The 27,698-nt window shown below is 43.3% G+C and overlaps 1 protein-coding gene across 13 annotated transcripts in view; it reads right to left on the reverse strand.

Moving 5' to 3' along the window:
• mllt10 (MLLT10 histone lysine methyltransferase DOT1L cofactor) overlaps positions 1-27,698 on the reverse strand; it is a 227,184-nt gene that overhangs the window by 142,584 nt on the left and 56,902 nt on the right. For 9 of the 13 annotated variants that reach the window (XM_055652561.1, XM_055652615.1, XM_055652582.1 and 6 more), the window contains 2 exons: positions 19,283-19,386; positions 8,956-9,049 (listed from right to left, as the gene is read on the reverse strand). The exons of 2 other annotated variants lie outside the window; for them this stretch is intronic. In XM_055652561.1, the coding sequence (XP_055508536.1) occupies positions 8,956-9,049; positions 19,283-19,386 (198 nt within the window). The remainder of the gene's footprint in view (positions 1-8,955; positions 9,050-19,282; positions 19,387-27,698) is intronic. 2 more of the 13 variants (XM_055652666.1, XM_055652659.1) reach the window with 1 other exon arrangement.

Genomic DNA, 27,698 nt, shown 5'->3' on the forward strand with positions numbered 1-27,698 from the left:
TTCACAAGGTTAATTCCCAGGATGGCGAGACTGTCATATGTTGAAAGAATGGAGCAACTGGGCTTGTATACACTGGAATTTAGAAGGATGAGAGGGTTTCTTATTGAAATGTATAAGATTATTAAGGGATTGGACACGCTAGAGGCAGGAAACATATTCCCGATGTTGGGGGAGTCCAGAACCAGGGCCCACAGCTTAAGAATAAGGGGTAGGCCATTTAGAATGGAGATGAGGAGAAACTTTTTCACCCAGAGAGTTGTGAATCTGTGGAATTCTCTGCCTCAGAAGTCAGTGGAAGCCAATTCTCTGGATGCTTTCAAGAGAGAGATAGAGTTCTTAAAGATAGCGGTCAAGGGATATGGGGAGAAGGCAGGAACAGGGTACTGATTGTGGATGATCAGCCATGATCACATTGAATGGTGGTGCTGGCTCGAAGGGTCAAATGGCCTACTCCTGTACCTATTGTCTATTGGAATGAAGCATTGTTTAGAGGGATTACTATAACCAATGAATTTGTTAGGTTTGGCCTGAGGTACACTTTTGGACCAAGTTCCCTATGATGCCAAGGATGAAGATTAACAGCTACTCAGTCTTTGTTCGAGAAAATACCTGTGGGGCTACCCTGTCTCAGCCCGATTTCATTTCCTCCGCCACCCCTTAATAATACAGATGCTGGAAATCTGAAATGAAAGGTGTGCATTCCTCGGGACAGCAATGTTACAAAATTTTGAGATTTAAAAAATCAAGTCTTTAATTTATCCCATCAGATAAAGCATAAAAAGAAGTTTAATTTGACACATACAATACAATACAATATGGTTTATTTGTCACATTGCACATAAGTGCAAGTGAAATGAATATGTACAATTATATAGAACACACACAAAACACAATAAAAATTTAACATAAACATCCACGACAGCATTCATCACTGTGGTGGAAGGCACACATTTTGGCCAGACCTCCTCCATTTTCCCCCGTGGTCGGGACCTCAACCTTCCGCAGCCGTTGCTGCGGTCGTCCAGATGGTAAAAGGACAAGGTACAAGTCCAGGTAAGTCCAGAGTCGGCACTTCCCCACCGGAGACCGCGGCTTTAAGTTGGTGTAGGCCACAGGCCGGCGGTCGAAGATTTAAATTCCCCGCCGTGCTGTAGACAGAAGCACCGCAGGCCGCAGGGTCGGTGGTCGAAGCTCCCCTCCAGGAGTGATGGTAAGTCGCCACCGCGCCCGCGGTAGAAGTTGGCCGCGGGCCGGCAGTGATGGCTTCTTCTTCCCCCGGGTCCCCCACGAGGGATTCCGGGCTGTAGACGCCGCGACAGCCGTAGATCTTTTGTGACTGTCGGCATACTGCAGTGGTCAACGCCCTCTGGGAGGCTGGAGTTAATTGCATCAACAGCCTCCCGATGCATTTCACGATAGTGGATGTCAGACCACCAGCCAGTAATCATTTATGAACTCTACCATTCTTTTCTTTGGCACCAAGATGATAGTGGTCATCTTAAAGCAGGTGGGAACCTCAGCATGATGTGAGAGGTTACATATAAAGAGGTTTCCCACCAATACTCCTGCTAACTATTCCACACAGTTTCTGAGGACACGGCCAGGGACACCATCTGGGTCAGTTGGCTAATTGTATAAACCTGTACTAAAACCAAGTTTTATAATGGTGACCACAAAACTACTTAATGTCTTTATTAGTTTAGATTAGAGATACAGCGCGGAAACAGGCCCTTCAGTCCACCTAGTCCGAATCGACCAGTGATCTCCGCACATTAACACTATTCAACACACACTAGGGACAATTTACATTTATACCAAGCCAATTAACCTACTAAACCTGTAAACCTGTAAGTCTTCGGAGTGTGGGAAGAAACCGAAGATCTCGGAGAAAACCCATGCAGGTCACGGGGAGAATTCACAAACTCCGTACAAATACCACCATAGTCAGGATCGAACTATATCGAACCGGTTCTCTAGCGCAGTAAAGCAGCAACTCTACCGCGGCGCCACACCTAGTGCCACCGTCTTCTAACCTCAAATGGCATACTAATCAAAGCTTAAGGGTGAAATATTTTAACCCCACGTAATCTAGTCAAACAATATAGTTGAATTGAATACTTTGTCACATGTGACAAGTCAGTGAAATTCGTTCATGCATACCCAAGGTATGCAAATAGTCACCACATGAAGGGTGCTAATAATGTTACAGTCCCGGGCCAGGTCCATTCTTTTTCTCCCTCCCTCACAGCAGTTCCACTGCGCCGGGTCCTCCTTTGTTCTTGCCCCACTCCCCCCTCCCCTCACGGCAGTTCCCCCTTGCTGGGTCCTCCTTTGTTCCCGGCGGCACGTCCTCAGACTCCCACATGGCCCGTCCTCGACTGCCACGTTGCTCCGTCGACCCATTTGACCCTTAAACCATCTCTTGAATGGATCAGCAAACCATTCAGCTGTTGCAAAACTGCAATGTTCTGCACAAGAATTTTTGCCAACTGTTCAAAAAGGTGCCTCATTATTCCCATCTCAAGAGCAGGGTGATGCTTGACAGTGATGAGACAATTATCCGAAAAAATAAAAGACTGGACCATAACCATGTTTCTCAGAGTAACTGGTCATATTCTAGTAAGTGTTCTGCACCTCACAGGCAGTTTGCTGCTGTAAATTGCACTCTAATTCACCCAGATCTGCTGAACAAAGATAATTGTATAAATGCACTATTTACCTACTGTCCTCACTCTTGACAAAAGTTCCTCTATTATATTATAGCAGTTTTCTGTTATCTCATTAGAATCTTTACACTCATTTTTCACAGAATGAACCCCCTTGAACCATAGCTAGTAAATGAAGCTGTAATAGAAAACACTGCTCAGTTTTATTCTGTCATCAAGTGCTTACATTTGAAAATATATTAGCATTGCAGCACTGGAGGAAACAAATTGTCCCTTAGTTGTACTCTTAAAGCGTTCTACTAAAATGATAATTTCCTAAAGAAATGTCACATTTAGTTATCCTGATGAAAATAATATGCAGCTTCAAAATGACAAAAAGCAATCAATTTAATGAACAGAAAATTGGGAAAACTAATTTTCCAACAGTCATATAGAAATAAGCAATAGATTTTAGAAGTGATGGCAGGCAATCTTATTCAAGTTTGCTCCCACTACCCAGTCTCCCAGCAACAACATCAAGGCTAGACACAAAATGGTGGAGTAACTCAGCGGAACAGGCAGCATCTCTGGGAGAAGGAATGCGAGACGTTTCGGGCCAACAACATCAAGGCTGATCAACCTCACCTATGTCAGCTTCATGATTTCAATACACTTGCTTAAAAAAAATCAATTGCAAACTTTCAGTTGACCCAAGCTTACTCGTCTCTCCATGTCATTAAAATTCTAGATTTCCACTTCATTGTACGTTGTCATGTCTGAAATCCTTAGCCCAATTTTAATGTTATGATCCGCAATGAAATAGAGAGAAAATAACCTCCTGAAAACAGTTGTTTTAACATTCATTATCTTCTACACAAGGAATACTTGTTCCAACGAATCCTCCTATCACTGATCTGATTCTTCAAAAACTTGCCGACATTCTATTACACAAAGTGAGCAGCGAAGAAAGTTCTATGAAATAACAAGTGATAATAGCTTCTTCATTAGCCAACCTCAATTCCTTGTCACCCCAGGTAGGAGAAAGTTACCTAAACATATCTGGGTGGCTGGAGAATGTTAATGCGTCAGTGCCAGCAACACTGCCCCTACAGCCCGGTCCTATGCTTGAAAATATTTCAAAGATTTAACTTTAAAACGGGAAAGTACAATTTAGTGTCAGTAAAGTGCTGGGGAGAGGGAACTAATTAGATGACTCTTTCAAAGATCTGGAACTGACCTGCAGGACTGAATGTCCTCCTTGTTTACTATGTAAACCCTTCAAGAAAACAACCAATCATGAATGACCAGTTAAGAGAAAATTGTTAAAGTACAAAGAATGGAAAAATACATGCCACTGAGTTCCACGAGTTATATGTTCACAGAACCCACAAACCCTTCTCAACCACAGCTTTTCACCATGCTACAATTACCAAAGTACATTTCACCAAACGTCCTTATGGTTACATATGCACACACATCACTACTACAGCCTCCAGTTACTCACAACTTTTGCATTACCCACAATTAATTACATTTTCCATCATGAAGACTACATTCTCTAAACACCAAGACGTTCACTAACACATTGTTTTCTTGCAATATACAATGGCAAAGACTAACATATAGTTATCTGCCTTCATCGTCTTTCATACATTCTCTCTCCCCAATACCTTCACCCAATGCACCATAGCTCCTTGGGTTACTGACCCCAGAGTGAAGATTTCGGGCACAAGCAATGCTGAGTTGGAAGCTGCACAAAACTTAATGTGCATTGGGACAGAATGATATAGCATAGAAACAGGTCCATTCCGACCAGGTTGCCTACCTGAGTCTCTGTTGACTTCTCTCCACAACAAGTTCCACATCCAAACAACATCCCATCGCTCGTATACATGCTTACCCATGTTACTTCCCCCCTCTTTCCCCCCAGGAATAGGACACCATTGATGCCAACTTACTCAAAACCCAAACCATATATTGGTTCCACTTCTGGTGCTGTCTTTAAGGATCAAGGAATAGAAATGGAAGGTGAATTTTAAAAACACTCCGTGCAATTAAGTCGTGGTCCCGTACGTAGAGTGGAAAATGTTCAGTTAATAAGGAACACTATTTACATGGACACAAGCTCATTATTAAATGTGGTGGGACTTCACGGGACCTTTTCATTGATAGAATCTCACAGAAATTAGCATTGGGCTGTAGCACCTCGGCAAATAATAATCCAAATAAAACCACCGAGGAGCTTTGCCAAAGTGTGGAAATGCAGCTAAAAAGTGCCACTCAACCACCTACCATAGCCAGCCATATTTGCACCCTTTAACATAGTTTGTAAACCACATCACTTACTTCACAAGTGCCCCTTTTTAAAAACTTAATAGTCATAAACTCATACAGCATGGAAACAGCATGGAAACCCTTGGCCCCACACGTCCATGCCAATTAAGATCCTCCATTTAAGCTAGTCTCATTACTAACTATTTTCTCTGGCAGCACATTCTGTACACCCACCACCCTCTGTACGGAAAGATTGACCCGTATGTCTATTTAATCTTTCCTCTCCCCTTAAACCTATTGCCCTGATGTTCTCAATTCCCCACCCTGCATTCACCTTATCACCCTCATGATTTTATACACCACTATAAGACCACTACTGAGCTTCTTGCACTCCGAGTAAAGTCGTAGCATGCCCATCATCTGCCTATAACTCAGCCCTTGTGTCCTCATAATATACTCATAAATCCTCTTTGCTCCGTTTCCAGCTTAATGGCATCTTTCCTATAGTAGATGACCTGTTATAATTGAATGCAATACTGCAAGTGCAGCTCTCACTAACGTTTTGTACAACTGTTACATAACATCCCAACCTCCATATTCAATTCCCTGACAGATGAAGGCCAATGTGTCAAAAATCTTCTTCACCACCCCATCTACTTGTGATGCCACTTTCAGGGAATGATATACTTGTTCTCCTAGATCCCTTTGCTCTACAACACTCTCCAGGGCCCTACCATTCACAGTGTGATCCTGCCTTATTTTGGTTTCCCAAATACATCACCTTACACGTATCTGAATTAAACTCCATTAGCCGTTCTTTGGCCCACTTGCACAGCTGATCAAAGTCCCACTTTAATTTTTGATAACCATCCTCACTGTCTATGATATTACCCATTCTACTGCCATCTAACTTACTAATCATACATTGTACATTTAAGCGGCACGGCACAGTAGTGAAGCAGTAGTTTCTTCCTTACAGTGCCAGAGACAAGAGGTTGATCCAGACTATTGGTGCTGTCTGCACGGACTTTGTACATTCTTCCTCCCACACCCCAAAGATGTACAAGTTGGTAGGTTAATTGACTTTTGTAAATTTTAAGTGGTCACTGGGTTGATCACTGGTGCGGACTCACTGGGCCAAAGGACCTGTTTCCACGCAGTATCTCTAAAGTCGCATCCAAATCATTGATGTAGAAGGCAAGATACAAGATACAAGATAGATTTAATTGTCACGTGTGCCAGATGGCACAGTGAAATGAATTCCCATACAGCCATACAATAAAAATAAACAGGACTCAACACAATATAGAATTCAACACAAAACATCCCCACACAGCAGAACCAAAGTTTCCCACTGTGTGGGAAGGCACCAAAGTCAGTCTCTTCCTCCACTGTTCCCCGTGGTCAGGGTCTCCCCAAGCCCTCCGCAGTTGCAGCTACGGGCGGCCCGATGACCAGGACCGCTCGCCGGGATGATACCAGTCCGACGTCGGGGCTGCGGGACGTCCTCAGCGGCGTGGACACCAGAGTCGGCCCGCTCCTACCGGAGTCGGCGGCTTCCAAAGTCCGCAGGCTGCGCCGGGTGGAGACTGCTGCTGTAGGCCCTCTGCAAGACGCCCCAGGACTCCATGATGCCGTTCAGCGCCGCCCGCGTTGGAAGCTCTCCGCACCAGAGCTTCACGATGTTGGAGCAACGGCCCAGCGCTCCGGAGCTCCAACGGCGACCCAGGTAGGTATCGCCCGCTCCGCGTTGACTCCAGCGCTGCGCCGCCGCTGTAGCAGCCCTGGTCCGGTTCCCGGTCCCCGGCAGGAAAGGCCGCTCCGATCCAGCTGGTAGGCCGCGAGGTGGGGGGCGAGGACGCGACTCGGAGAAATAGTCGCGCCCCGCCAGGAAGAGACTGGGAAACGGTTTCCCCCTTACCCTGCCCCCCTACCCCACATAGAAAAGTAAAAGTTTTCCCCTAAAACAGACTTTAGACTAACTAAAAATAATAAAAAAGATGGAAATGACATACAGGCTGTAGGTAGAGGCTGCTGCCAGTGCAGCGCCCCGAGTGGATCCGGGGCAAACAGTTGATAAAGATGAAACAATATTGCTATTACCCGACAACAATGCAAGCCAATATTTTACAATATTTCTCATATCTAACAAACATATTTTAAGCAACATATGTCAATTGTTAAAATAAATCTGTGCAGTTTCATTGATTGGGGTACTTGCCACCCAGGAAGTGCGGGCTTCTGAACAAGAATGCACAAATCTTGATCTTTCTAAAGGGAAGCAATTTCTCAATTAAACTCCCGGTGGACTTCATGTGCAGGCCAGCAGTGGAGTGTTAGCTTTCTATAATTTCCCCAATTTATCTGCACAATTTACTCACTGAACTTGTTAGACCTGGCAATGTAGTTCAGTTATGGCATTAGTTCCAAAGAAAAGTTGTAGCGACAAGGTAGGTTGAGTTTAGAAAAGCAATGTGAAAACAGATCCTTCACCCCACCAAGTCCGTGCCGACCAGCAATCCCATACTCACGATCCCATACAACATCCTTATAACTATAAAACTCTGATCTTGGGCGTGCGCGTGTGTGTGTGTGTGTGTGTGTGTGTGTGTGTGTGTGTGTGTGTGTGTGTGTGTGTGTGTGTGTGTGTGTGTGTGTGTGTGTGTGTGTGTGTGTGTGTGTGTGTGTGTGTGCCTGTATTTATTTTTTTTCTGTGTGATCACATCTACTCGAAAGAAACGACACGCTAATGGGAAAATGTTTACATATTCTGGTGGAGATTTACACCGTGGTGTAAAAAATCGGCTTACATGAAAAGTACCTGATGACTTCACAATGCCTCTGCGTGCTGCGGGCTCTGCCTGCAGAGTCTGCGCTGCAAGCTGCTGTCCGCCCCTGCCGCCCCCTCCAACCCCCCCCCCCCCCCCCCCCCCCCCACGCTGCGAGTGACGTAACCGCCACTCTGTGTCCCACTCTGTGCCTCCGTGTCCCTGTCTGTGACTCCGTGTCCCTCTCTGTGACTCCCTGTTTGTCCCTCTTTCTCTATCCCCTCCCTCTCTAGCCGCGCCTGCGAGTTGGGGGCTGTAGGCGAGTGGATAGGGCAGGAGATGGGGTAAAATGAGTGAATGAATAATATTAATAATATATCAATGGGGGTGATTAGTTTGGGTGTGTGGGGGGTGGTTAGTGTGTGTGTGTGTGTGTGTGTGTGTGTGTGTGTGTGTGTGTGTGTGTGTGTGTGTGTGTGTGTGTGTGTGTGTGTGGTTTTGTGTGTGTGTGTGTGGGTGTGTGTGTGTGTGTGGTTGTGTGTGTGTGTGTGTGGTGTGTGTGTGAATAATTGTGTGTGTGTATATGTGCGTGTGTGTGGGGTGTGGGGGGGGGGTGGTTAGTGTGTGTGTGTGTGTGTGTGTGTGTGTGTGTGTGTGTGTGTGTGACGCCACAGGCCACCCCCCTCCCCCGCAACAGTGTGTTGAGGGGATGGGTCCCACTTGGCCCAGTTCCATATAAAAATAATTGTAATTGTTTTGACCAAGTTAAATAACATTAAAAATTTTCAATGTATCACATAAATATCCTAATGTATTTACAAAATAATTTTGCAATAGAGTTGCTGAAATCTAACACAATCTAAACGGGTAAATAGTGCTATCTATAAAGAGGTGTCATTTTCCTTGAAAGATTCAGTTTTAAACTTTATTAATTGAGAATATATTACCAACATATTTCTAATATGTACCTATGATACGTTCTAGCTTAATACTAATTTGTCAGAAGTAATCAGTATTTTAGATTCTGATTATTTCATAATCTTCTTCAGATGAGAAGGCAGACAATAAACCTTTTTGAAAGATGAACAGTTGAGAAGTGAAATAGTGAGATCAGATCTACAAATGCAGACAAGAGGAAAGGTTATTCTGGTGGAGCTTTTTCCCCTCCTCTAGTTTAATTTTGCTTAATCACAACATGGTTGCCACTTTGGATTTTTCTTTTCTTTTTTAATTCTTACCGTTTCCTTCGTAAATTTCTTAGCACTTACCAATTTTCCAAAATGGTATTTACAGTAGCCACAGTATTTAACATTATCAGCTTCTGAGCCTTCTTCTTCACATAGAAGTCCTGCCAGTTGTGCACTGAAAAAACAGTAAAAATAATCGAGATGCTAGCAAACGGATTGAAATATGTCTAAAATTTGCAGACTAGTTTATGACTGTTGATTAAGTTTTCTTCTTTCTTTATTCTTTTCCTAATAAGAATTCAGTAATCCAGTGCTCTGCGATATACATGATGATCTAGGTTTTTTGTAATTACTTGAGCTCCATTTTCCACTATTGTCCTATTACATTCAGCTGTATTAATTGCATAGTAACAATCCTAATACCTAATGCCAAACATTTTTAGCTGGAATTCCTTCAGTCCCCTAGTGACTTCAATAACAAAGACTTGAAGATCCCAGAGTTGGTTCTTGATCAATGCTGAATTAATTGGCTCAGGCAAAATAGCAGGTCAATTACCACAAATAGCCTCAGCATTGAGATGACAGAATTAAAACCTTTGCTGGGAGTTAGGGTATGTTTTTGGTCACCCCAAATCAACAGTTCCCATTTTTTTCTTAACCATTACAAATGTAACCATAACATTTCTGCAACCTCAGAGTAAGTGTTAACATGCTAAAAATATCATAACAAATGTCGATAGTCTTTATATTTTAATATATATTTTCCAAATCTATTTTTTAAGATTGGAAAAAAACTGAGCACAATATCAAAACAGTTACAGTATTAAATGCACTTGCCTGAAATTTGTCCTATGTAATTTAATTTTGGACTGTATTCACTGTGGTGAAATGCAATTAAATAATTATAAAAAGGAGTACACATTTGGTGACCCCAATACAACTGGCAAAAGTTATCTGTTACTGCATTCAATATTCACAAAATGGCACTTGTATGGAGATGAGAAATAGCTTATAAATTCATAGTCCATGACTGATCAAGTCCATAGGACGGCACGGTGGTGCAGTGGTAGAGTTGCTGCATTACAGTGTTTCCAGCGCCAGAGACCCGGGTTCGATCCCAACTAGGGGCGCTGCCTGTACAGAGTTTGTACATTCTCCCCGTGACCACATGGGTTTTCTCCGAGATCTTCAGTTTCCTCCCACACTCCAAAGACATACAGGTTTGTTTAATTGGCTTTGTATATCAGGGCTTGAAATTAGCGGTTGCCCGGGTGCCATTGGCCACCTAAACTGCCGCCGGGCAACATAAATGCCATGTAATTTTGCCCGGCTTGGCACTGCAGATACTGGTTTATACCGAAGATAGACACAAAAAACTGGAGTAACTCAGCGGGACAGGCAGCATCTCTGGAGAAAAGGAACGTGACGCTTCGTGTCAGCGGCGGCGGCAACTGTAGTGCGGGGCAAAGATTCTAGGTGCGGGGTGACGGAGGGTCGGAGCGAATGACGGACCCCGCACAGCAGCAGGCGCGACAGCAGCTCCACCTCCTCCCACACCCCGCCCACCCTGATAGTGGCCGCTCCTTGCCACTCTGCCAACCGCGATAACCGCTTTCAAGACCCTCCCGCATGCTGAGGCTGGGAGGAAGTGCGAGGCTTCGGTGTGGAAGGAGGCTGCCTTCCGCCGTCTGAAGCACCTGCACCTTCCTGTTGGCTGTCAGAGGAAGGGAGGCGGTGGCGAGGAGATCCCAACTGCCTCCCCCTTTGGCGGCAGCACTTGGCGGTGGACAGGGATGGCCAAGGCAGCGGGGCGATGACGCCGGTGATGTTCGAGGAGCGCTGACCTTCCTTCGTCCCCACCCCCACCCCCTCTCTCTCCCTCTCTCTCTGTACGCCCCCCCTCCACCACCCTTATCTTGGGACCCCTCCTCTGAATCCCGCACTGATCACCATTCCCGCCTCTATTCAGTCCTCACTGACATCCCCTGTGCTCCCATCTCCATCTATCCCCCCCCCCCTCCCCCCAATCTATTCATCCTGCACTGATCACCCTATCCACCTCGCATTGATAATCCTGCCACCCCCATCCATCCTACACTGGTCCCACAATTCATCCTGTACTGACCCACTTTCCCATCCATCCTGCACTACAACCACCCCCATCCATCCAGTACTGATCCCATCATTCATCCCATATTGACCCCCCCTCCATTTATTCTGCACCAATCTCCCCATTCATCCTGTAGTGATCTACCCATTCATCTTTTACTGATCCCCAAATTCATCCTGCACTGATCCCACTCCCATTCATCCTGCACTGATCCCCCCTCCATTTATTCTGCACCAATCTCTCCATTCATCCTGTAGTGATCTACCCATTCATCTTTTACTGATCCCCAAATTCATCCTGCACTGATCCCACTCCCATTCATCCTGCACTGATCCCCCCTTCATTTATTCTGCACCGAACCCCCCATCCATCCTGTAGTGATCACCCCGTTCATCTTTTACTGATCCCCTCATTCTATAGTATGTTGTGTCTTTTCTTTTTTTTATTTTGTATGGATGTATGGAAACCCAATATCTTCTATGTACTGCAGTTTGGTTTCAATGCAAGTTGATTTAAATGTGCTATATAAATAAAAAATACTTACTCACTTGCATCCTGCACTGATTCCCCCCCCCATCCATCCTGTCGTGACCCCACCACCACTCATCCTGTATTGAGCCCCCCCCATTCATCCTGTAGTGAGCCCACCACCACTCATCCTGTAGTGAGCCCCCCCCATTCATCCTGTAGTGAGCCCACCACCACTCATCCTGTAGTGAGCCCCCCATTCATCCTGCACAGACCCTCCCATTCAAGAAGAATGGGGGATCAGTCTGAAGGGTCCCAACCCGAAACGTTGCCTATTTCCTTAGCTCCATAGATGCTGCCTCACCCGCTGAGTTTCTCCAGCATTTTTGTCTATCCCCATTTATCCTGTACTGATCCACCCATCCATCCTGTACTGATTCCCCTCCCCCATCCACCCTGTACTGACTGACCCCCCCCTCATTCATCCTGCACAGATCCCCCTCGTCCATCCCGTACTGATCCCCCCATTCAACCCCACTGACATCCCCCGCGCTCTCCCCTCACAATTTTACCTACTCCAACCAACACACACTCATTCCCCTGCCTCAATCCATCCATTCCGCACTGATTGCCTTCTCAACCCCCGCCATCTATCCATCCCGCACTCATTCACACACCCCCCAACCCACCCCCTGACCCTATTGTGCTGGAAAAGTCTTCAGAGCGAACATTGACTATGTTTGATAACGGAATGCAATCAAATGTGTTTTAATTCCCAATGTTATTATTTGTTATAATCCATAAAGATGGATTAATTAAATTGTGAACATGTGAAACATTAAAACCGCAGTGTTCGATTGTCACTGCTACCGTTGACACGTTATTACAGAATTTATTTTACTGGCAAATCAATGCTCTTAATATGGAGTATCAGTGCTGTAGTTATTCAATGAGCAACATTCACAACTATACATTGGATTTATCCAGGTTTTACTTCTACAGTCAGTCATATACATCACAAATTTGGTCAGGAGATATTTCAGTTGAAATTTTAACGTCAATTCTCAAGTGGGAATGATGGATTCAGATTCAGATTCAATTTATCCTGTAGTGAGATGGAAACAGCGTTTATCAATAATTTTTTTTTAATCTGGTGCGTACAAACTGGGTATCTTCATTGCTGTTCACAATACGTACATCTAATCTGAATGTCCGGTAATGTGGCGTTTTGACACCTTTAAACATATTACCAAAAGAACATTTGCTGGTTATGTCCTTTGTCCATCTCTTGTCAGTTAGTGTAATGTTTAACCTGTCAGATGGGTATAGTCTGTTTTAATAGCTATTATCATAAAATGCCTTTAGAATTTTCCTTGCAACAATATAACCATTACAGCACGGAAACAGGCCATCTCGACCCTTCTAGTCCGTGCCGAACACGTGTTCTCCCCTAGTCCCATATACCTGCGCTCAGACCATAACCCTCCATTCCTTTCCCGTCCATATAACTATCCAATTTATTTTTAAATTATAAAAACAAACCTGCCTCCACCACCTTCACTGGAAGCTCATTCCACACAGCCACCACTCTCTGAGTAAAGAAGTTCCCCCTCATGTTACCCCTAAACTTCAGTCCCTTAATTCTCAAGTCATGTCCCCTTGTCCAACCTGTATGTATATTTTGTTGTGGATAAATTATGTGGGAAGCGAGAGTGGTTCTGTACGAATAGCAATAACGACCCATGCTATGGCCATGTCATGATAATTTTCAGTCCTTCACAGAAAACATGCTTGCATCAATCTGTAGTGTGCATGGTTAAGCATATATGTTACCATGGTCCAGGATTTATTGACACAGGTTGATCATACGCTGAATAATCCAACCACATTTTTGTTTGGAAATGGAAAGAAATAATAAAAATTGCATTAATTGCAACGTGTAAAAAGAGTTGAGATACTGTATTATAATTTTTCTGCATGTCATGCTGCATGTCCCCTTAGAATAAAGGGGAGGTCATTTAAGACTGAGGTGAGAAAAAAAAATTTCACCCAGAGAGTTGTGAATTTATGGAATTCCCTGCCACAGAGGGCAGTGGAGGACAAGTCACTGGATGGATTTAAGAGAGAGCTAAATAGAGCTGTAGGGGCTAGTGGAGTCAAGGGATATGGCGGTGCTGGCTCGAAGGGCCGTATGGCCTCCTTCTGCACCTATTTTCTATGTTTCTATGTCATTGTGGTATATATCCCGTCTTGTTTGGTGAATATGTTTAGTTTGTGACTTTATTTGAAATAATATGTGAATGCTACATTGAGCATAATTCCGACTGGTAACTACGCACTTCATCCGAGCACGTCATCGCACGCGTCATGCAAGCCGTCTTAAATGACCACCTAAACTGTCATTTGGCAACCTAAAAAGCTGCCTAGGTGGCCTGGCTGGCAACAGGGAAAGAAAAAGAGAGAGCCCTGTATAAGTGTCAATTGTCCCTAGTGTGTGTAGGATAATGTGCGGGGATTGCTGGTTGAAGTGGACTTGGTGGGCCAAAGGGCCTGTTTCCACGTAGGGGTGGGGATTGGTGGAAGTGCAGGGGGTAGAAAGAGGAGGAAAGAGGATGGCAGTGGCCTCTATCGACTGTACTGGCAAACAGGATCTTTGACAAAAAAAAGACAATGCTGACCTATTCAGCAGGCCAGGCACATTTGTGGGAAGAGAAACAGTTAATATTTCAGCTCAACGTCCTTTTGCCAGAACTGAGGAGAGAAATGAAGCTTGCTAAGCTAGAGGAAGGGAGGGGAGGATCAGATGTCTCAAATGGGGTAGAATTTGTGAGGTGTACCCACGAGTAAGCAGATAGTTGATCCAGAAAAGGAAACATACTGTTTAGTTTAGTCATGTGTACCAAGGTACAGTGAAAAAGCTTTTGTTGCATGCTATCCAGTCAGTGTCAAGACTACATACATGTGGTTACAATCAAGCTGTCCACAGCATACAGAAATAGGATAAAGGGAATAATGATAATTTCAAGATAAAGTATAGTGAAAACCGATTCATGATAGTCAGGTTCTCCGACGATGTGGATGATAGCTCAGGTCCACTCTCTAGTTGGTGAAAGGATGATTCAGTTGCTTAATAACAGCTGGGAAGAAACTGTTCCTGAATCCGGAAGCACGAGTTTTCAAACTTCTGTACCCCTTGCCTGATGGGAAAGGGGAGAAGAGGGAGTGGGTGAGACTCGTCGGTGATTATGCTGGTGGCCTTGCCGAGGCAGCATGAATTGCAGATGGAGATGGAGAGGGAGGTTGGTTTGTGTGATGGCCTAGGCTGCATCCACGATTCTTTTCAATTTATTGCGGTCTTGGATGGAGCTGTTCCCAAACCATGCTGTGATGCATCTCGATAAAATGCTTTCTGAGGTGCATCTGTAGAAGTTGGTGAGAGTTGTTGGGGACATGCCGAACTTCCTAAGCCTTCTAAGAAAGATGTGTTGGTGTGCTTTCTTGGTCATTGCTTCAATATGTCCAGTCCAGGACAACTTGCTGGTGATATTTCCATCAATGTATATCAATGCATACATATTAATGTATACCGCCATCAGTGTACTGCTTCACTTCCGGACGTCGATCACTATCCTCTTTGTCTTGCTGACATTGAGATGAAGGTTATTTTCTTGATACCAGGTTACGAGGTTCTTAATCTCCTTTCGGTACTCCGTTTTGTCATTATTTGATATCCTGCCGACAACGGTGGTGTAGTCCACAAATTTGTAAATTGAGCTGGATTTGTACTTGGCCACAGTCTTGGGTGTATAAGAAGTAAAGAACGGGGCTGAGAACACATCCTTGAAGGGCACCGATGTTGAGGATTATTGTAAAGGATGATTTGTCACCCAACCTCACTGACTTTGGTCAGGAAGTAGAGGTTCCAGTTGCAGAGATGAGTGCTGACTTCAAGTTCCACTAGTTTGGAATTGTGCTTGGATGGAATAATGGTATTGAAAGCAGACATGTAGTCTATGACTAGAAGTCTGACGTAGGTGTTTCTCTTACCCAGGTGTTCAAGGGACGAGTGTAGGGCCAAGGAGATGGCACCAGCCATGGACCTGTTGTGGCCATAGGCGAATTGCAGTGGGTCAAGGTTGCTTCGTAGACTGGATTTAATGCGTTCCATTAACAACCTCTCAAAGCACTTCATGATGATGGATAGCAAGGAAATGAGCCTGGCCAGATGATTGGTATTTCAGTGGATGGGCATTTTGGGGATTGTGATCACAACTCCATAGTTTTTAAGATAGTTTTGAACAGGGAGATGGCTGAACCTTGGGGGAAAGTACTAAACAGTAAGGCAAACTACAACATTATGAAGGAGCTCAACAGGGTATACTCGGAGCAATTATTATTGGGTAAGTCACCATCTCACATGTGGTAGTCGTTTAAAGATCTGTTAATTGAAGTCAGAACTGGCATGTTCCAATGAAGGGGAGGGACAAAGTTTAAAGGTGATGTTCGGGGCAACTTTTTAAAATATTTACACAGAATGGCAAACGCCTGGAGCATGCTGCCAGAGTTGGTGGTTGAGGCAGATACAACAGTGGCAGTTAAGAGGCTTTTGGATAAACCTATGAATATGGGCAGGTAGATAAGTAACTTGCTAAAGTCTTGCAGGATATTTGGCACCAACATTGTGCTGTATAGTTCTATATTCTAGATCCTCCAAAACAAGATAATTAAGGTCCTTGACTCAATTAAAATGTTAGAATTGATAAGCCACAAACAGCAATAGGCCCGGCACTGATCTCTAAGGCACACCACAAGTCACAGGAGTCCAGGCCACAAAAGAACCTTTCATCATCACCCTCTGCTTCCTTCCATGATGCCAATTTTCTACCCAGTCGGCTAACTCTCCTTATATTCCATGCGATCTAACCTTCCAGAGCAACCTACCATCGGAACCTTATCAAATCCCTTGCTGAAATCTATATAGACAACGGCTTTGGCTTTGCCCTCAACCACCTTTCTTGGTTATTTAATTTTTTTTTAAATTGCAAGACATGATCTGCCATATACAAAACCGTGCTGACTATCCCTAATCAGCCCATGTCTATTTAAATATATTATCCATCAGATTATGCTCCAGTAACATGCTAACCACATATGTTACTCACTGGTGAAGAGTTCCAAGCCTTTTCCTTCCAGCCTTTCTTAAAGAGAGGCACAACATTAGCCACCCTCCAGTCTTTTTGCACCTCATCCGTATCTAATGATTCATATACAGTATTTTAGCCAGGGAACCTGCAATTTGTTCTTTAGCTTCACACAATGTCCTCAGATATATAGATCATGATCGTGAAATTTATCAACCTTCATATGCCTTAGGACATTCAGCACCTCTCAATTGCAATGGGGACTGTCCCCAAGACATCTACATTACCGTCCCAAGTTAGCCAGTCTTCCTATCTTGCCATTCCTTCATCATTACTGGGTCTAAATCCTGGAAATTCCTAATAAGCAGCATTATCCATGTACCAGGAGACTGGAGCTCATCTCCACCTTCTCAATTGGGGTGGGGCAATAACTAATTTTATTAGCCATGCCCAGAAATTAAATTAATAAAAACGTGCAAAATATACATGTTAAAAATGAATTATAGAAAGTGTATTTACTATATTCCCATTTTCAAAGCTAAAAATATTTCTAAAAGTACCAATTACAAAATTATGACATTATTTAGCTTTAATCAGAAATTAAATACAAACAATACCATAGGTAACTAGACGCATCACCAACCATGGCTCAACTGTTGCTTAAATGCAACATCAGATGATGGCGTTAGGTTTTAAGTCACTCTACTGACTGCCCTTTTCTTTCCTTATAACCTTCTCACATGACTCAACAAGCACAAGACCTTTCCAATGCCTTAGCTGCTTCTTATTTTCAGACATTAGCATGGATCATATAATCAGATTTTATCACAGGAGTATCACAATCCTATTTTCTCCAATAGGAAATTGCAATAAAGAAAAGAGGAATCAAAAGTGGGAATGTCAAAGATTGTTCATGCCCCTCCCTAGCCAAGTACACAGAAGCCCACTGCAGCACACAAATCAGTGGTCATCTTAACAAAGATCAGGTTTCAAACTCAGAACCCTGGTGATATAAATGACCAGATACTTGATGCATTATTTGCTCTTGATCTGACGAAGAAACCTACAATGCTATCATAAACCCCAGGTGAAAATGTATGAATGTCAAGTGAAAATGGCAGTAAGCTTTCATATGATGCCATTATGTGCGAAACCCAACCCAGCATCAAATAGAATGCTGTCACATACCTTCAAGGCTGATATATAAGCCATTTGTGCGAGGTACTGATGGGGAACCAGTCCCTGTAGATCCTGCTCAGCAAGGTGCCAACGCCTTCAGGAGAGGAGGGGAGGAGAGACAATATTAAGTATTTCTCCAACTGGCTCAGTTGGCATGGCGTTTGTGTTCCTGAGCCACACAGGCCACTAAGTTCCATGTTCAATTTCCAGTTAACCATTTAATAAATGAAGTAGATGTGCTGCAATTGGCCCAGCACTCTTAAGTTAGAATAGGAAAGAAATCATCCAGGTCTCCCAACCTTGACTGCTTTTGGTGCATGTTTCAACTTCAGATAAGGGAAGATCGCGTTTGACTATGATGCAGTAAACGATTTACAAGTCTTCAGATATGGTCATCTCTCATGCAAGAATACTCATTTAAGAAAGGTTCCAGAAGATCATCTATAGCCACTGAACTATACCCCAACAGAAGTCACAGCTCTTAAAAGAAAGTAGAGGTAGAGGGGAATAAATATTTTTAAAAACACTCAGTTATTTCTCTTGATCAAAAATATCTTGCTTCGATGTGGCTACAGTCATGCAATTCAATGAAGAAATGGTTTGCTCAAGACTTACAGAAAATAGGGATGCACTAAGACAAGATCACTGGAGGACAAAAAGGTTTTCTCCAAAAAGTAGGTACATTATGGAGACATATTGCCCAAAAGATGAACTCAGAGATCTGCCTTTATAGTTCTGTTCATACAATTGGTAAAAATATGAAGAATATCACAGCAAAGAAAAATATGTAAAAAAGGAACAATGCTAAGTTTATAAGGATCCATGATTAGAAGAGTATTACGTGCAGATTTGGTTTAACAATCTACAAAAAAAACTAGCAAGGATCTAAATATCACTGTCACATGGAGTGGCTGCACAAGGCAACGTTCATACATTTAAGGGAAGATGATAAAACATGAAGGACAAATGAATTTGGGAAAATACAAATCGTGGATTGTGAATATTAGAATGGTTGAAGGTTCAAGTGAAAATAATAATATCAGCATTATTGTTATCAGCATATTTAGCTAAATAGCCCATTTCTATGTTATAAATTCAATATAGTTCTTCATCACTCTATCCCCAGACCCTTATCAACTCTCACTTTCTCTCCTGAAGGTACCAATAATCCGCACCACATATTTTCCAAACAGCTACTAGTAAATTTGAGATTATGGACAGTCAATGGAGCAGTATTCACAACTAAACTCAAGACATGTTTTTATCATTTTTATGCAGAACATTCAGTACCACTAACTTGACAATTATCAGATGTAAGTTTGTTGCAGACTTCATCTGCTTACAATTCCAGGGGCACTAATAGCAGCAGCACAGTGGTCTCAAAAATGATTTTTTTTTAATCAGTTTAGCATAAATCTCAATTTGTACAGCTTGGCCAGTGCCTATTAATTCAGTTGTATTTTCTGCAGAACGTTTGTTCATATTTTAATTAAAAAAATACAAAACTAACCAAGTTACATGGAAAGCCTGCCGACATCCGTGTTTATTACAAGTCATACAAGCACCGGTTGCTGCTTTGCTTTCACGGCCTTGTTCTTCACAAATGTAGCAAGTCTGTGGAAAACAAAAGCAGATTAACCTAACTTTTAAACAAATAAAGAAATAGAGATCCCAATTATTTGCAGCACATGCCAATGCAGATCAATTATTTAACAAATTACTCAGAAAATTCAAACAGTTTAACAGGTTTGCAAGCACAATGAATATAAATAAAACCATCCTTTATATTAAATATAAATTAACCAACATTCCACATTTCTAATTTATTCATGCTCAATGGAGACCAAGTTTCAGTCACTTCTTAAACACAAAGTATTACTCGAAAACGAATACTGAAAAATTAAATGAAGTAAAATGAAGCCATGATTCTGAAAAAAATTGAAAATGAAACTTCAGATTCAGATTCAATTTTAATTGTCATTGTCAGTGTACAGTACAGAGACAACGAAATGCATTTAAAATAATGCACTTAAAATAATAATAGAACAATGATCTTGTTTCACATGCTCTTAACATTTTAAATATGGGAGTTGAATTTTGCTTTTTAGCACGTTTTAGGTGTCAGAATTTTTATTGCAGGCAATTCTGGTACTGGTTTACCACCGATTTTCCAGCACCCTTCTTTCCAGAGCCTTTCTAGATTTTCTATTTTGCCGGACCAACATAGGTCACAGTCCCGAAGGAGAGCCCAACCGTACCGGAACAATCCCCCTGGGCCGCCAAGGGGCCGAGATCCTGCCCGCGAAGTCGGGCTCGGAGGTCGGCTATGGGAATGGATCTGCCAGGTCGGGCTGGGCCCCAAGTTCCATAGCCCCGGCCGCAGGGGGCAAATTTATTCCACTGATCGGACGGAAGTCTCGATGAGGTTGAGATTGGCCACCTCACCCTGCCTGTGTGCCCCATTTTCGCGGGGGGGGGAGAGAGAGAGATTCTAAGTGCACTCTCATAATTTTGTCTGGATTAAAGGAGGTGTTGGACCACCAGTTGCCAGAAAAAAGAGAAAAAGAAAATTGGTGTTTAAGAAGGAACTGCAGATGCTGGAAAATCGAAGGTACACTAAAAAGCTGGAGAAACTCAGCGGGTGCAGCAGCATCTATGGAGCGAAGGAAAAAGGCAACGTTTCGGCCCGAAACTTTGCCTTTTTCCTTCGCTCCATAGATGCTGCTGCACCCGCTGAGTTTCTCCAAAAGAAAATTGGTGGTGGACCTGCATAATACTACAATGGAAATGTTAATAATTCTTTAAACACCATGTCTAATGTCAGGTGGATCTGGAGATAATATGGTAGATGACAAAACCTCTATAAGTACAATTTATAACAGTGGGGTAAATTAATGGCAAATTTCCAAAGCATTTAAACATTTGCAGTCAATCAGAAATAAAATGCAGTTATCCAGCAGACTAAGATGAAGAGAATCATAGAAAATGAGAGCATAGGAGGCAACCAATCAGCCCATCCAGCCAAAGCCGACCAAAAGTGGAACTACCTAGCCAAGTATCATTTCACAACGCTCGGCTCATATTTACCATGTACATGTAATTAGAAATTTCTCATCTACCACCTATTCACAAAGTAATTTCCAAATACCAAGTAATTTTTGTCTCCAAAATGTATTCCCCCTAATTATTGGGCTGTTTACCAAATAAATTGGTCCTTCCTTTTCATGCTCTCAGGTTCCAAAGAAAATAACTCCAGCCAAGATAATCTCTCCCCATGGGTCATGTGTTCTAACACTAGTATATTATAAAATTCCCTGGGCTCTTATTATTGCCAATTCACTCTTCCTACAACATGGCATCCAGTCAAATCCACGGATTTGAGTATAGGAGCAGGGAGGTTTTACTGCAGTTGTACAGGGTCTTGGTGAGACCACACCTGGAGTATTGCGTACAGTTTTGGTCTCCTAATCTGAGGAAAGACATTGTTGCCATAGACTGAGTACAAAGAAGGTTCAACAGACTGGTTCCTGGGATGTCAGGACTTTCATATGACGAAAGACTGGATAGACTCGGTTTGTACTCGTTAGAATTTCGAAGATTGAGGGGGGATCTTATAGAAACTTACAAAATTCTTAAGGGGTTGGACAGGGTAGATGCAGGACGATTGTTCCCGATGTTGGGGAAGTCCAGAACCAGGGGTCACAGTTTAAGGATACGGGGGAAATCTTTTAGGACCGAGATGATGAAAACTTTTTTCACACAGAGAGTGGGTGAATCTCTGGAATTCTCTGCCGCAGAAGGTAGTTGAGGCCAGTTCATTGGCCATATTTAAGAGGGAGTTAGATGTGGCCCTTGTGGCTAAAGGGATCAGGGGGTATGGAGAGAAGGCAGGTACAGGATACTGAGTTGGATGATCAGCCATGATCATATTGAATGGCGGTGCAGGCTCGAAGGGCCGAATGGCCTACCCCTGCACCTATTTTCTATGTTTCTATGTACCTAAAACGCACACCTCCAGATTCAAGGACAGTTTCTTGCTCGCTCTATCAAGCAACTGAACCATCCTACCACAACCAGAGGGCAGTCCTGAACTATCAACCTCATCAGGGACCCTCGACTATCTTTAATCAGATTTTACTGGTTTTTGCCTTGCACTAAACGTTATTCCGGTATGCACTGTGAATGGCTCGATTGTAATCATGTATTGTCTTTCCGCTGGCTGGATAGCATGCAAAAACAGGTTTTCCCTGTACCTCAGTGCACGTGACGATAAACTAACCTGAAACTAGCTGTGACCTAGCAGGCGTTTCGTTTTATTCAAACTTGACCTCCCTGTTTTTATTTTTTTAAATAATGGCTCAATGAGGGCAGATATCTCATGCGTGTTCTTAGTCACCTTATTAACTTACCCTGCAAACTTAGGGATCTTTAGACAGGCATTGCAGGATCACTTTGTTTCTCCAAGTCCTCTATCACTAAATTATCTGTTCCCTCTGCAAATGCATCACATTTCTCCAGGCTGTATTGCTTTACTATTTTTGTGCCCATCAAATCAATCACTATCTTCTTCCACCTGGAAGTTTCTTCCTCATGATAATCACATCAACAATTTTCACGCCATTGGTAATTAAAAAAAAAAAATCATGGCCTCTACATTTCAGTTCATATCACTGATATACATCATGAAAAGGAAGAAACCAACACGGAATTCCGTTGAACTCCACTCTTTACAACCACCAGTCACTAAAATTAATGACAACTCACTTGCCAATTTTTAATCAAACAACACTTTACCTTGAATCCCATCACGTTTTCAAGAGAGTGGTAAATTTAGAGGGCTAAGAGAATCAAGGGATATGGAAAAAGCCAGAATGTGGTACTGATTTTGGATGATCAGCCATGGTGCTGGCTCGAAGAGCCGAATGGCCTACTCCTGCAACTATTTTCTATGTTTCTGTTTGACCGTTCTAATCAATATTTCATCCTGAGCTTTGACAAACAACTAGCCAATATCGTCCGGACACCTCAAAAAAATGTGATCACTGTTCAGACATGTCCTTCTCTAAACCAATCAATTCTGACTACCCTCATTTCACTTGTGTCTGTTGAAATGCTGATTAATGATGTCCCTCAGATTTAATTCCAATAATTTTAGAATTGTTGATGTGAGGAAGACTGGTCCAGTTACTTGGACTATTTTTATTAGCTAGTATCCAGTTGTCAACAGGCACCTTATGAGAGATTTGGAGAATGAAAATTGGAGTCTGTACATTATCCAGGCATAGCAATATGTCCATCTAAAATTGCTATACAATAGACAATAGGTGCAGGAGTAGGCCATTCAGCCCTTCGAGCCAGCACCGCCATTCAATGTGATCATGGCTGATCATCCCCAATCAGTACCCCGTTCCTGCCTTCTCCCCATATCCCCTGACTCCACTATTTTTAAGAGCCCCATCTAGCTCTCTCTTGAAAGTATCCAGAGATCCTGCCTCCACCGTCCTCTGAGGCAGAGAATTCCAGACTCACCACTCTCTGTGAGAAAAAGTGTTTCCTCGTCTCCATTCAAAATGGCTTACTCCTTATTCTTAAACTGTGGCTCCTGGTTTTGGACTCCGCCAACATCGGGAACACGTTTCCTGCCTCTAGCGTGTCCAAACCCTTAACAATCTTATATGTTTCAATGAAATGCCCTCTCATCCTTCTAAACTCCAGAGTGTACAAGCCCAGCTGCTCCATTCTCTCAGCATATGACAGTCCCGCCATCCCAGGAATTAACCTTGTAAATCTACGCTGCATTCCCTCAATATACCTCTTAATTGTTTACTCTGTAGTGGCCTGGACGCCACAACTCTCTCTAAATTGATCACTTCCAAAACATCACATACTTTCTCTTTGATGTTATTGTCTGTGATCTCCCTATTCTGTGAAGAAAGATCAAATAATTTCTCCAGACCTAAACACATATTCTGCCACCACATAGGTCCAAATAGATCCTGTTCTCTGGTCATTTTTTTAAGAAAACTGAAAAGCATCCATTTTTTTTAATTGACTGGCCAATTATTCTAATGCTAGCGGCAAGGTGTTGGGATGCGAGGGCTGCAAGTGGCGAGACATAGGTTGGAAACTGAACAGTGAAGTGGGGGTAATGCCAAGTCAATAAAACAACTAGACAGCCTTCCGCCCTAAAAACTTGCCGTTTCTAGCATCACTCATCCTGCTCAATGGATGGAAATAAAAAACAAAGCATGGCTGAGACAAATAACACAAACATTTAAGAAAAAGCTGGATAAGTTAAAGCAGGCAGGACAAGTGATATGATGATCTGGTGAAATCTCTTTTAAGAATCTAAAGTAATGGAACAAATTAGTTAGGCCAAATGACTAGGCTTCATTGCTGTTTTGATAGTGCATTTCTTTTGTTTTCTTTACCTTGAAAGGTAAGCATTTTCAATAATATATTCACTACAACTTTGAGGTCAGAAACCTTCTTCAAACTGATTGGAATAGGAGAGAGAAAGCAGGAAAAGAGATTTGTTACCGCGTTTTACACTACCGTGGCCTCTCATTAGATTATTGCACATCAAACAAAAACATCCTATTGGGTGCAAGCATTGATATCCTGGAAGACATTCAATCCTCTGACGATAAATGTAACAAGTTTCCACATCAATCTCCAAGCCACAATGAACTCTGCTACCTTGCCAAAAGTCAATATCTGCTATTCCCTATTCAGCATCAATAAAAGCTAATTTCTGCTATTTATGCCAGCAACACAATGACTCAATTCTCAACTTTCCAAGCAGAATATTCAATAAAAATTAATGAAACAGGATCGGCAGGAACAGAATTCAAAAAGATTGTGTGAATGGTCCAACAACAGTAGAAGTGAAGGTACTCAATTAAACTTAGAGAATTTTACAGCTGTGGTCTTTATTTAATATACCTTTGACAGTCCCTGCTATTTTCACAGAACCAAATCACAATGTATTACATTTATTGTTTGATACGAATACAAACACCGTGTGAAACCATCTTTAACTGCTATATGTATACAGGGCTCGAAATTAGCGGTTGCCCGGGTGCCAATCACCACCTAAAGTGCCGCCGGACAACCTAAATGCCGAGTCATTTTGCCTGGCTTGGCACTGCAGATGCTGGTTTATACCGTAGACACAAAAAACTGGAGTAACTCAGTGGGTCAGGCAGCATCTTGGGCTAAAAGGAACGTGACGTTTCGTGTCGACGGCGGCAACAGCTGTAGTGCGGGTCAAAGCTGTGTAGATACTAGCGGGTCAAAGACACTAGGTGCGGGGTGACGGAGAATCGGAGCGAATGACGGGCCCCGCACAGCAGCAGCAGCAGCGGCTCCTCCTCCCGCACCCCGCCCGTCCTGATAGCGGCCGCTGCTTGCCACTCCGCCAGCGACGCTTTCAAAACAAACCCTCCCGCACGCCGAGGCCGGGAGGAGGGAGTGAACGAGCGGGAGGCCCCCTTCCACCGTCTCAAGTGTCTGCATCGCTTAGTCCCGCACCTTGCTGATGGCTGGCGGAGGAGGGGAGGCGGTGACGAGGAGATCCCAACATCCCGTACTGATCCCTTTGGTGGCGGCAGTTAGCGGTGCACAGGGACGGCCAAGGCAGCGGGGTGATGATGCCGGTGTTGTCTGAGGAGCGCTGACCTTCCTTCCTCCCCAACTCCTCTGTCTCCCTCTCCCCGTCTGTCCCTCTCCCTATGTCTGTCCCTCTGTCTCTCCCTCCCCCTCTGTCTCTCCCTCCCCCTCTCTCTCTCTGTCCCCCTCTCTCTGTCTGTCTGTCTCTCTCTCTCTCTCTCTCTCTCTCTCTCTCTCTCTCTGTCTCTTTCTCCCCCCCCCCCCCTTATCCTGGGACCCCTCTCAATCCCACACTGATCCCCATTCCCGCCTCTATTCAGTCCTGACATCCCCTGTGCTCCCCTCCCCATCTACCCCCCCCCCCCTGCCTAGCTATTCATCCTGCACTGATCTCCCTATCCACCTCACATTGATTCTCCTGCCACCCCCCATTCATCCTGCACTGCTCCCCCCCATTCATCCTGCATTGTCCCCCCCCCCATTCATCCTGCACTGCTCCCACCCATCCATCCTGTACTGATCCCCCCCCATTCATCCCGTACTGACCCCCCCTTCATTTATCCTGCACCGATCCCCCATCTATCCTGCAGTGATCCTCCCCATTCATCCTGCACAGACCTTCCGCTCCACACTGTACTGACCTCCCCCATTCATCCTATACTGCCCCCCTCCGCATTCAAGAAGAATGCTGGGGATCAGTCTGGAGAAAGGTCTCGACCCGAAACATTGTCTATTTCCTTCGCTCCATAGATGGTGCCTCACCCACTGAGTTTCTCCAGCATTTTTGTCTACCACATTCGTCCTGTACTGATCCCCCCCCCACATCCATCCTGCACTGATTCCCCCCATCTATCCTGCACAGATTCCCCCCCATCCATCCCGTACTGATCCCCCCCATTCAACCCCACTGACATCCCCCGCGCTCTCCCCTCACAATTTTATCTACTCCAACCAACACGCACTAATTCCCCTGCCTCAATCCATCCATTCCGCACCGATTGCCTTCTCAAACCCCCCTCCCAAATGTGTTTTAATTACCAATGTTATTATTTGTTTTTACTCTATGAAGATGGATTAATAAAATTGTGAACACGTGAAACTTTAAAACCGCAGTGTTCGATTGTTACAGCTACCGTTGACACATTATTACATAATTCATTTTACTAGAAAATCAAAGCTCTTTATATGGAGTATCAGTATAGTAGTTATTTAATGAAAACATTCACAACTATACGTTGGATTTATCCAGATTTTACTTTTACAGTCGGTGATATACATCACAAATTTGGTCAGGAGATATTTCAGTTAAACTTTTAACAATAATTCTGAAGTGGGAATGATGGAAACAGCGTTTATCAATGATTTTTTTTTTAATCTGTTGCGTACAAACTGGGTATCTTCATAATACATACATTTAATCTGAATGTCCGATAATGTGGCGTTTTGACACCTTTAAACATATTACCAAAAGAACATTTGCTGCAGGTGTGTCCTTTGATCATCTCTTGTCAGTTAGTGTGATGTTTAACCTGTCAGATGGGTATTGTCGGTTTTAACAGCTATTATCATAAAATGTAGTTTTGAAATTTTCCTTGCAGCCAGAAAACGCAGCCTACCAGAGGACTGGGAGAAATTCATAGTCCAGCAGAGGAGGACAATGGGCTTAATTAGGAAAGGGAAAATAAATTATGAAAGAAAACTGGCAGGGAACATAAAAACTGACTGCAAAAGTCTTTAGATATGTGAAGAGAAAAAGATTAGTTAAAACAAATGTAGGTCCCTTGCAGTCAGAAACAGATGTATTGATCATGGGGAACAAGGACATGGCAGACCAATTGAATAACTACTTTGGTTCTGTCTTCACTAAGGAAGACATAAATAATCTGTCAGGTTAGCCCAGAATACTTAAGGAAGTAGCCTCAGAAATAGTGGATGCATTAGTGATAATTTTTCAAAACTCTTTAGATCCTGAGGATTGGAGGGTAGCTAATGTAACCCCGCTTTTTAAAAAAAGGGAGGGAGAGAGAAAACGGGGAATTACAGACCAGTTAGTCTAACATCGGTAGTGGGGAAACTGCTAGAATCAGTTATTAAAGATGGGATAGCAGCACATTTGGAAAGTGGTGAAATCATTGGACAAAGTCAGCATGAATTTATGAAAGGTAAATCATGTCTGACGAATCTTATAGAATTTTTCAAGGATGTAACTAGTAGAGTGGATAAGGGAGAACCAGTGGATGTGTTATATCTGGACTTTCAGAAGGCTTTTGACAAGATCCCACATAAGAGATTAGTATACAAACTTAAAAGCATAC

This window comes from Leucoraja erinacea, chromosome 2 (genome assembly GCF_028641065.1).
Source record: "Leucoraja erinacea ecotype New England chromosome 2, Leri_hhj_1, whole genome shotgun sequence".
NCBI classification, from domain to species: Eukaryota; Metazoa; Chordata; class Chondrichthyes; order Rajiformes; family Rajidae; genus Leucoraja; species Leucoraja erinaceus.